The sequence below is a fragment of the Rattus norvegicus genome, chromosome 8, assembly GCF_021556685.1.
Source record: "Rattus norvegicus strain SHRSP/BbbUtx chromosome 8, alternate assembly SHRSP_T2T, whole genome shotgun sequence".
Lineage (NCBI taxonomy): Eukaryota > Metazoa > Chordata > Mammalia > Rodentia > Muridae > Rattus > Rattus norvegicus.
The window spans coordinates 61,468,143-61,480,035 of NC_141541.1; the positions used below are offsets into that span (position 1 = coordinate 61,468,143).

Below are 11,893 nucleotides of genomic sequence, written 5' to 3' on the forward strand. Positions count from 1 at the left end.
CTTGGAACAGCAAGATATGAAATGAGTGTGTCCCCTGACTTCTAGCTTGGATGTTGGACATCCGTGAAGAGCTGGCACTGTGCAAGGAATCCTATACAGACTATGGCCCACCACACGTCCTGAAAAACACCCTGCTTGTCCCTGAAGCTTTCTTTTCGCAGCCCAGCAGAACCACTGGAGCACAGAGCCCTGCGAAGCACCCCTGGCTTCCCTTCATTTGATGAAATATGAGGTGCTAACTACTTAAGGACTTCAGAAGGAGAGGGAGACAGCAGCGACACCTTCCTTCTTTCACAAAGATTAATCAGAAAGCCAAGCACAGCAGCAGATGCCTATCACCCCAGTACAGAGGCAGGAAGATTGCAAGTTTGACATCGGCCTGCTCCCCCCGCCCCCACCAGACTGAGCTTTATAATAATAAATTATCTCAAATTTAAAATGACCCAAAAGTCCATTAACTTGATTTTTAAAAAATGGTCTCAGGTAGCACAGTGGGCCTAAAATTTAATGTGTGCCTTGAGCTTTTCGCCTGCCAGCCTCCACCTCCCAAGTGCTGCGATTATAGGCAGGCGCCACTCTATCAGGGATGGGGACAGATGCAAGGTCTCTGTGTCTGTGTAGGCAAGCATGCCGCAAACTTCCGGTCTGCTCGTCTGCAAGCTTTTAACGATGCTTTTTTTTTTTTTTTAAAGATCCGATGGAATTACAAACATCAAGATCTAAAAACCTAATAAACCAAAAACCATCTGTTTCTTCCCGAATGAGCTTTCGGTCATCCTTCGCTTCACTGTTCTCATTCAGAAGATCTGGGAAGGAGTCGCAGAGACCAAGCAGGTGAGTTTAACTCAGGTCATGTGACAGCTTCCTAGGTTTTCTAGTACTGCAGCGAATAGCCTGTTTGGTGTTCAGAATGTTCAATGTTGTTCTTAGAACTGAAGCCTGGGTAGTCCCAAACACTTGGGGACATTTCTTAGAGACTGTGAAACTTGGCTCAGCTGAAGGTCAACTTTTAAGCAACTGCTAACACCCCTCATGGTGAACCTGGAGAATCACGGGTTAAAGGTTGGGAAAGAGTTATTGACAGTTGTTCTGCTGAGCCTGGAGCAGAGTCTGTGCCTTGGCTAGGAATTTAAATTTAAATCACTGCTTTTCAGTGACTGTGATTTTGTCCATAAGTAGACCTGATGTAGAAAGATGAGAAGAAAATAAGTGTCAGGTGAGTAAACGAAGGGAGAAAAATCAACTCCCGAACAGAAAGGAAAATGAATCTGAATTTCAGAAATGCTAGTGCCACTGTTCTTGAGTGGTTGCCCAGAATTTCCATCTAAGGAGAGGGAGGGGCCGCAGGCATCGGTGGGGACGTTCTGGTTGAAGGGCTGCAGAAATTGGTCCCCCTCCACTCCGAATGTCATTGTGTTGTTTTGTGACAAATGAGCGGCGGCTGAGCTGACTCCTGAGTATTTTCCGCATGTTTTTCTGGTTGCGAAGCTTCCCACCCTCTTAAGGTGTTGGCTTGGCACGTGATGTGTTCCCTCTCTGGCGAACCATTAAGATTGAGTTGCGGCGCTAAATCAAAGGTGTTGGAGGTCACTGTCCCTGAAAAACAAGCTGCAGCAAGCAGCTGCTGGGGCTGTGACGAGGCTCTGGGACTTCACCAGAGCTCCGCGAGCGCCTGGACGGTTTCCTTTCGGCTTTCACCTGATGGAAAGAGCTGAGCAAAATGTAGATCTGTGGGACTAAACTTACCAGACCCTGCCAGGGATACTCTTCGTCGGTGAGTGGCTTTTTAAAAAGCAAAACAAAACATTTGGGGCAATAGTAATTCTGTTGTTTGGAAGATTTAAAACTGAAAAAATACTTCGTGGTTGCTAGGAAGCATTCTTTTGAAGAAAATGAGAAGTTGATTGCCAGCAGATGGGAGATAAAGGATTTCACTGTGATTTGTATCTTAGGGAACTGTATTTTTTTTAAAGGGAGAGTTTCATAGAGCAGAAGGAGATGGTTTAGGAAACCGGAGAAAGTGGGAAAAACGTGTTTACTCCATAGGCAGTTTTTTTGGTTTTTTTTTTTTTTTTTTTCCAAGCTCTGACTGCAAGAGTTGATCAACAACTAGAAAAGATCTAAAGATCTGGGATCTTCATTCTTGGTATGTGCTTTGGCCAGAGGGCAAACAGAAAACTTGCAAATTCTGTTAGGCAGATGTCCTTCTCAGATACCAAACTCGTAAGGCAACTGACAGGGAGACAGAACACAGCCTGAGATACGCAGCCAACGTCATTACTTCAGTGCTGCCCAGACATCGCCAGCTTTAAATACATCTTTCTTTTAAAAACAGTCATTTTTCTATCGCTGTCCATATAAGAAAGAGAGAAAGACAGAGAGACGGCATGCATGCACCATGGCGTGCATGTGGTGACGGTCAGTGGACAACTTCCAGGAACTAGATCTGTCCTACTGTGTGGGATGAGGATCAAACTCTGTCAGCAGCCTTGGCAACAAGCACTTTTACCCAACAAACCATTTTAGCAACCCCAAGTACATCTCATTTTCAAACTTTAAATGATAATATTTAATATTTGTCTTAACAAGATCATTAAGCATGTCTTTTATTTATTTACTTGCTTTTTTTTTTTTTTGAGACAAGGATATATACTGTAACCTAGGCTGTCCTGGAACTCAGGTAGCCCAGGTTAGCTCACACTGATTCTTCTCCTGTCTCTACCTTGACAAATATTTGTTCTAGCAGGTCAGAATATAGTGAAGGATATACACTAGTGTTTATTCCTACAAGGTCTCACAGGATCATGCAAAATGAGTAAGCTATTTTATTTTTAAATTTGAACTTGACCTCAATGTTTGGATAGAAATCTAAATGTGAGGGAACAAACATTTTTTATGTTGGGAGTGGGAAGTGTCATACCAGACAGCTAATAAGAGTTCATGGCCTCTCTAATCCCATGTAGCCTTTAACTTTAACAGTTCTGATCTTTAAAATACAAAACACGTTTAAAACACGTTCTAACACAGAAGCTGTTTCTTGTCTGAGCTCTGGGGAGGGACTGACAGATCTGGGAAGGCAGTTAGTTACCCAGCACAGAGCACTTTTAGGTTCCTACTTTCTCAAGCCATCACGGGCTTGCAAGGGCTTGACTGTCATACTTGGTGCCCTGGAGAGTAAGTCAGCAAAGCAACTTAAAAAAAAAAAAAATCCCACTTTAACGAATCATTTTAATTCCTTCTAGTATAGTTTTTGCTACAATGTTAATTTTTAAATCAGTATAGTTTTCAGTTTATTTATTTTCACCTTTTCCTTTATCAAATCTTATTTGTGGTTATTGTAACAGATATTTGAATATCAGGCCCAAAAGCCAACATGGTAGTTATTCATATGGCCATAAGATAAGCATGAATAATACAGAAGTGTTCACGCCTCTGGCAGATAGTCCAGAATAGCGCATCTTGACTTCACTTTCCAGAGCAGTGTTTGGAGGAAAAGTAACCAGGTCAGACAAAGGCAAAAATAAAACACCAAACTTTATATGCAAAAGATGAGACTCTTGATAAATTCTTCTCCTCTGTTTTCTCCTCCTCTTCCTCTTCCTCCTCCTCCTTTTCATCCTCCCTCTCCTCTCCTTGGTTTGATTTTTGAAGCATGGTCTCTCTATGTAGTCCTGATGTCCTAGAATTTGTTATGTAGATCAGGCTAGCCTCAAACTCAAAGAGATCTTCCTGCTTCTAAATGCTGAGATTAAATGTGTATGTCACCACTCCGGGATTATTTTCTTCTTTTAAGCTCTGGGGGCTTGGGGATTTAGCTCAATGGTAGAGCGCTTGCCTAGTAAGCACAAGGCCCTGGGTTCGGTTCTCAGCTCCAAAAAAAAAAAAAAGCTCTGGGTATTTGTTTGTTTTGTTCTGGTTTTGAGATGAGATCTTTTTGTAGAGACCAGGTTAGTCTCAAATTCACTATGTAGCCCAAACTGACCATACACTCCCAATTCTTCAGCCTCCTGGGTTCTGCGATTATAAAATGTATCCCATCATGCTCAGCCCTGTGCTTTGGCTTTCCCTCAGAAATGACACATTGGGGAGTAAACAAATCTTCTCAGAAAATAAAACAGGGAGGGGATTTCATAGTTTAGCAAGATATCCTTGTTTTACTTTAAGGCCCAACCAATAAAATTAGAATAGTCTCCCTCCCGATTCTCAACCCTGATCCAAAACTACAGCAGGATATGGCGAGAAGCCTTGAAAGAGAGAAATCTAGATTCATGTAACTCTTACTAAAGTATAGCGTGGCTGTCCAAGTTTGTTATTATTCATTAGTGGTATCTATTCCTTCATATGCATAGCATATGAATCAGGCATAGGTATTTATGTACAAGAAAAATAAGGTAGCTAAAGGGTTTTGTACCATCTGTGGTTTCCAATAGCCACAAGGGATCTTAGAATGTATCCCCCACACAAGGATAAAAGAAACTACAGTGTATGGGGTGTTGGTCATGGTGGTAGTATATATTGTCTTTTCTTGTTTTGCTTTGTTGAGAGTGAGTTGCACACTGTGGCCCAGTCTGACCTGGAATCCATTGCAATCTTACTACCTGAGCCTCCTCAGTACTGAGGTTCCAGATGTGAGCAGCCAGGCCTGGCAGTACGCGCGTGGAATCATGAAGTTTTGGTTTATTTCTTTCAGTGAACCAAATTTAAAAAAAAAATCCATGAGAACACAGTGATCTCATACATTATAAAAAGTCAACACAGTTTCCATTTCTGCCTCAGACATGCCTCTTCCTCCAAAACTCACTGCCCCAGATCTCCCATTATGACTTTCATGTTACTTGGAAAGGATTGAGCTGACCCAAACCCTCAGGAAGAAAGAAACACATGTGTACCTTTTATTTATTGCTATCCAGTATACTCAAGACAGTCTAATGTAATGCATGCAGCTCTTGTCAACACTTTCCTGTAGGTGGGGTTTCCCAGGTCATGTTTTAAGGTAGCCATTGTATAGGACCTGTGGTGCTCAGCCCACACCACAGTTTCAGGGCCTCTGCTGGCCCACGGGCTCCCTCCATAGAGTTTAGTAAGTGTCTGTGGTATACACCCTGGGCGCTCTGGCCTTCAGAATAGCATCCTTAGCTATTCCTTTCTTGGTCCAGATTCCCAGTTACAGAAATGACTCCCTCATTACCATGATGAGGCAATATGTTCCAGCATGCTCCACCAGGAAGTCACGCCTTCAGGGAGCCACCAACCCTCGTCCACCCACCATCTGAAAGCCACAGCCATATGCTCCTCCTGGTTTTGGCAATTTCAGAAACGTTGGGTTTTTTTTTCCATTGCTCTTTTTCTGTGGTAGTCCCCAAATGGAAACACAGGGGAACATGTTTGCAAAGCTCGTGAATAATGTGTACAGTTAAAGCCTCCTTTCCTTAGCGAATTCCCATAGCGTATGACATACTGGTGACTACACCCAGCATGGTTACACGTGGACTGATAACTGTGACTTTGGGATGAGAATTGAAGCCCACTCTTCTGTTCCTTAAGGATGATTTAATTCCCTTCAGAGGTGAGGAGCCTTAGTGGATCCACCTAACCACTTCTCAGACATGCCCAAATTTGCCTGATCCATAGGGCGTACACAGTTTGGGCCGTTCAGCTGCGAACTCTCTTACGTAAGCAGAAAAGTCAAACACTACTTTGGAAAGTTAAAAGGCACAATTGTATTTTCCCTGAATTTATATTCCCTGTGCCTCTTACCCCCTCTTCCCTTCTTCCCCTCCCCATTTTCTAGTTGAAAAGTCTGAGCTGGAATAGAAGACTCTAAGTCCCTTAGCAGAGGACTCAGAGTAAAGGACACATCTCCGCCTTAGGCTGGGCTCCCTCTGTGGCGGTAGGTGTGGTGCAAAAAGATGAGCAGTTGGAAGAAGCAAGTTGTGGGGAGAGTCTCAGTGTCAAACTGGGCAGCCAGTGGCTTCCAGTTGATCTGATTATGAAGTCTATGTCGCACGAACAGTTTTACACAAAGAGAAGGTCAGATCCTGGCTTTGGAATCTGATTTAGGTGGCGCAAGGCTGGGAACAGGGAACTTTATTTTTTATTTCTCCAGGATAATTGGGAAACCCTGTAGCTCCTTCAGAGAAAGCTAATGGCCGTAACAATTCCCGTCAAGGGTGAGAACAGGTAATAGATAGCTTTACTTTTGTGTACTGTCAAGCTTCTAACAAAGTCCCAGCCAGGGTCAGACAGTGCATTGAGGAAAAGTGTGGACTTAACGCCAAGTCTTCTCCAGGAGGACTCTGTAATCTGATTGGCCCAGACCTCAGAACTGTTTGGTTTTGTTCCTTTGTTTTTGCTTTTGTTTGTTTTGGTTTTTGCTTGCTTGGTTTGGTATGGTTTTCCAGACAGGGTTTCTCTATGTAGCTGTGTAGCCCTCCCTGGCTGTCCTGAAACTCACTCTGTAGACCAGGCTGGCTTCACACTCAGAAATCTACCCGCCTTTGACTCCTGAGTGCAAAGATTAAAGGCATACACCACTGAATCTGTTCTTTATTTCGGCTTCCAGCAAATAACAGTCAAGGGTCTTAAGGAAGTTGTGTCCCTTTGAATTCACACAGGGATCTCATACGGCCTAGCAGTAACCTAGGTAACAGCAGATACCTAGGATGTATCACATGGTGAGCATCTGATGACCAAGGATCTTCCCTCCAAGGGAACCAAGAGAAGAAGTTCTTAACATAAACTAGAGGATCCAGGAAGCTTCCTGGAGGAAGAGGACCAAGTTAGGTGACTAAAAGACCAGAGGCTGTACCAAGCAAGGATGTGGGTAGCCAGAAAAAAGGAGAAAAAAACAAAAATAGGAGAAAGATTAGATTAGAATCAGTAGCAGGAATGCTGGCATGGTGGTACATACCTCTAATCCCCTTTCAGTTTAGCCTCAGCTGCATAGTGAGTGTTTTAGTTAGGGTTTCCATTACTGTGAAGAGACACCATGACTATGGCAACTCCTATAAGGATAACATTTAATTGGGGCCAGCTTACAGGTTCAGAGGTTCAGTACATTATCATCAAGGTAGGAGCATGGCAGCACCCAGGCAGGCATGGTGCTGGGAGAGCTGAGAGTTCTACATCTTCATCTAAAGGCTGCTAGAAAACTGTCTTCCAGGCAGCTAGAAAGAGGGTCTAAAGCCAATACCCACAGTGACACACCTACTCCAACAAGGCTACACTTCCTAATAGTGCCATTCCCCGGGCCAAGCATATACAAACCATCACAGTGAATGTGTGACCAGCTTGGGCTACTTAAGACCTTTGTCTCTAAAAAGCAAAACAAAATAAAAATGAGAGTGAAAAAAGACCAAAGGAGAAGGAGATTTATAATATATAATCTTAGTTACCAACTTGACTGGATTTAGAATCATCTAGGAGACAAACCCCAGGGTGTCTCTTTAACCATGAGCCAATAAACCCTTAAGTGTCTTTCTGCTGGGTATTGGTCACAACAAAAAGAAGTCTCTACATTCCTGGGATGGCGAATGTGAAAACGAACAGCTCTATACAGGTTTGAGTGGAATCATGACACCATAGCAGTTGGGTGTGTTGGGTGAGGAAGAAGAAGTGAAGGTGGTGTTTCTTCTATTCTGCCTTGGGGAGCTAGGTGAACGGAGTTGGACAGCGGAGGAAGAGTGAGTATGTGAAGTGGAATGACCCCCTTCATTCATTTACCTAACCAGACTACACAAGACCAACACTGGCAGTGCTCACCTTCACACGCTTCATTTCTGTGAGATCAAGACAAAGTCAGAGGCCAAGAAGAGTGGCCACAGTGGAGAAGACCTATATGGTGTGGTTAAACTCCACATCTGGGAGACAGGGAGACACCTTTCTAGAGAAAGTCTGGTTCAGTCTTCTGGAGTGAGTGATAGCTACATGATCCTTAGAGTGTAAGACAACTGTCCAGGCCCAGGAATGGTGGAAAAATGCTTCAGGCAAAGAATGGTATGTGCAGAAGCTCAGGTGTCTGTCAAATTTCCTCTGACTGAAGGGACATAAGGAAGTAGGGTGTGACACCACACAGCACGTAGAGACTAGGTCGTATAGGGCTTCACAAATGCAGGAATTAACCACATCTTTCACTGGAAAGGGAAGAGGGCACAGTTCAGTCTGTCCTGACCACTCAAGCTTAGGTACAGAGGATAGTTTGGAGCAAGCTTGGAGACACCAGGGCAGTGAAGGGCTACTGCACTGAAAGGGTATAGTGAGTGCGGGTAGATGATTCCAGAGAGAATCCTGAGCTTGAGTCAATGGGGTTTGTGACCAGGCTGGAGAGACAAGAAGTCCATGGTTAACCTTTGGGCTCCGGACTGCCTGTGAGCCCATAGATGAATCTTCTCAGGGGTCAAAGGGTTAGAAAAGAATATTCTTGTATTCTTGAGTCCTGCCCTTCCTTTTGCATGGGTATTTCAGAATGGCATCTGCAAAGGTGTGGAAAGGCGAGAATAATTGAGGTGGAATTAAGTTGACAGGTTCAGAGATGCCTAGGAGAGCTGAAAGATAAGGTTGGGTGGGTGAGGTGCTTAAGAGGTTCACCAGGTAAAGGAAGAGCCCTGGGCTAGTGAGGTGTTTCAACAGGTAAGGACACTTGCCACCAAACCTGATGACCCAAGTGTGATCCCCAGGACCCATGTGATGGAAAGAGGACAAACAACTGCTAATTGTCCTTTGACCTCTACATGTACACATGTGTAGATGTGCTTGAACATACACTAACTAAATAACTAAATATATAAATGTAATAACAAAAATATTCTTTTAAAGAAAAGCTTTGTATCATGTTGAGATTCTGAACAATTCCTTTCAGGAATTTTTAGACAAGGGTCACAGTGATAGAATTTGAATCTTACAAAGATCTCTCTGTTGTTGGCATGAAGGGTGGAGGGGATTCCAGAAGAGAGAAGGTGGATATCAGGCAGGATGGTTGAAATGGGAGGAAGGAGAGTATTTGGGTGAGATTTCTCAGCAATTACATCATCAGGGACTTGGCAATAAATGCAGAAGATGAGCTATTCTTGCCAAGGCTAGAGGGCTTTTTCCAACATATCCTTCATGACATTGATGGTGCTTGTGAAAGGCCTGAGGGGCCTGCAGTAGGTGCAGAGATGTGGGCCTCCAGGCAGCTGGAAGTTCCCCTCTTACAAAGTGAATGGTATCGGGCACAGCTGAGCATGCCAGGCGACTATGTATCCTACTCTGTACACCTGTACTTGATGGGTCTGTGATACAGACACCCTCTGTCCCTTCAGCCCTCTTCCCCACTTATTCAGCCTTCTCAGCATGCTGCCCTGGTTGCACTGACTCTAAACCAGATAGGAGACCAGGTGAGGTAGTGACAGCTTAGCTGTTGGGATGTAGTGAGGGCTGTAACCAATAGAGTTATAAAAAGAACTGACACAACCTGACTTGTTCCCTTGGCTCAAGGCTAACCGAATTGCTTGCCAGTCTCCACCCAACCTGGTAACATTCCTATTTCTAAGCCTTTGTTTTGGGAGTAGGGCATTCATTCATTCATTCATTCATTTGTTATTTATTTTTAAGTTTATTTATTTATTTTATGTATTTATGGGTACTCTGCCTTCATATATGTTTGTGCACCATGTGTGTGCCTGGTGCCATGGAGGCCAGAAGAAGGTGCTAGATCTCCTGACTAATAGTTGTGAGCCACCATGTGGGTACTGGGAACCGAACCTGGGTCCTCTGAAGAGCACCAGTGCTCCTGTTAGCATCTTTCCAGCCCTTTATTGTTTGCTTGTTTGCTTGCTTGCAAGTCAGGGTTTCACTACCCAGGCCTGGCTGACCTGGACCTTGCTATGTAGATCAGTCTGGCCTCTAGTGTGCGTGATCCTCCACTTCCTCCTGAAGGCTAGGAGTGCAGGCGTACACCATGCTCCCAGCTTTGGCTCACCCTGCCCTTTCACCTCCATGACAGTTCTCTGCCACCTTCCCCCTGCTGCACTCATTTCTACTCCATACTGTTGACGCACTTACTCACCACTCTTATTTTCCTTTTCAAGGCTAAAGTGGGATCTCAGCTCTCTATGATCCCTTTGGTTAACAGCACTCCGTCTCAGTCGTATTTGTTTTCTTCAAAGATTTCAAAACAATACTGGTTTGTGTGCACAGTTCGTAGGAGGAACACAGCTTCAACAAGTGTAGACAGAGGAAGAATAAACGTGGGGAGACCTAACACACTCCTGTAATCTTGGGAGGTGGAGGCAGGATTGTGGCAGGTTCAAGGCCTGGCCGATTTTCACAATGAGTTCAGGCTAGATGGAGCTGCATAGCAAGACTGACTCACAAGGCCAAGTGAATAAATTAAACAATGCATACACCCCTAGTCCAAAAATCCTCACGTTTTGCCAGTCCGACTTGGCCATGGCAGGGACAGTATGGCATGGCTCCCACCACTGGAGCAGGAAAAGAGCCAGCAGGGCATGGGGCTCCATGAGTGTCCATGGTTGCTGTGGATGTAAGGCTTGTTTATAATATATATATATCTTCATGTTCTTCCTTCAGGAAATATTCTCCCCGCCAAGGTTATTGGGGAGAGTCCTCTCTGCCAAGGTTAATGACTCCATGATAATCAGAAACAGAATGAGTTTGGGAGGTGAAGGAGTATCTAATGTCTCAGCAAAATGGTAAATGCTGAGACCTTCAGGACAGCCCTCAAGGCTCTGAAAACCTGAACTCAAAATATATAATTTCTCAGCTATGCAAAATGTAACAATGCAACATGAATTATATGAGGGGCTTCATAGATCTAAAAGAACAGAGGCAGCTGCACTGTGAACCAGCTTGTCAGCAAGATACAGGGAAACCGGTTCCTGAGTCCAAGGTCACCCTGAGAAAGTACATTTAGATCCCTGCATGGTTGGAATGGTAATCTCAGGACAGCATCCCACCCAGCTAAGTTTACAAAAGCAGGCAAATCACTGAATTCATTTGCAATGTTAAAAAAAGGGGGGGGGGGAAACACTTGATATCCAAATACTAAGAGTCAGGGGCCTAAGATCATGGAATGCTGATTTGTGGGGTGGTCAAGAAGGAACCTGGACTTTTGGTCTGCTTGAGATGAACTAGCAGAGAGTGATAGCTGTTCTACTTTTAGGAGAGCTGAGCTGTCTGGAGATCTCTGGAGAGCAAACACAGCCAGTGAATTTTTTTTCTAACAGGATTTCTGTCCTTGGTTGGAAATCCCAAGAATTAAGAGTTAACACAGCTCTTTTAGAATTCTTTTTCTAGAAAATCCAAGATTTTTTTCATAGCAGTTTTTCTGGTCAGAAAATCCATGAGCTATCCAGAGAGCTTTTTTGAATTTTTTTTTCTAGCAAGAGAGGGCTGTATTGAGCAGAAAGCTGTCTTGAGCAGACTACAGAGCCAAGAGCTATCTACAAAGAGCTGTCTAGGAAGCCATCTTGAGCAGAGCACAGGCCATCAGCTTGCACCCACCATTTGAATTCAAGTTGTTTGTTTTGCTGCTCTCAAACACCCCTTCTTCCAGGACCCCTGAGAGTCAAGTAATTCTGACAAGTAAGCAATCCTGACTTGTGTTTAACATGCAGAGTGTTATCAGTAGGACTAATATTTAAGGATAGCATGAAAAACTATCCATGACTTAATTCAATTTCTGTTCGAAATTTCTGTTTGAGATCAACTATAAAACAGCTATGGATATCTTTAGACTATAAACTCTCTCAGCTTTTAGGGTCAACTTTCATGAACCATATAGATGAAGGACAGCCGTTGCCACTCTTGACTGCTCCAGTCCTCAGTCCCAACTTGTGTAGCTCTTGATCCCCACACTGCTGCTATGTGGAGGAGGTAGCCTGCTTTCACAAAG

At 44.0% G+C, this 11,893-nt stretch overlaps 1 protein-coding gene across 2 annotated transcripts in view; it reads left to right on the forward strand.

Moving 5' to 3' along the window:
- Positions 1–11,893, forward strand: part of Exph5 (exophilin 5) — a 76,663-nt gene that overhangs the window by 37,633 nt on the left and 27,137 nt on the right. The window contains 1 exon segment of one of the 2 annotated variants that reach the window (NM_001427285.1): positions 693–834. In NM_001427285.1, the coding sequence (NP_001414214.1) occupies positions 693–834 (142 nt within the window). 2 annotated transcript variants of the gene reach the window in all.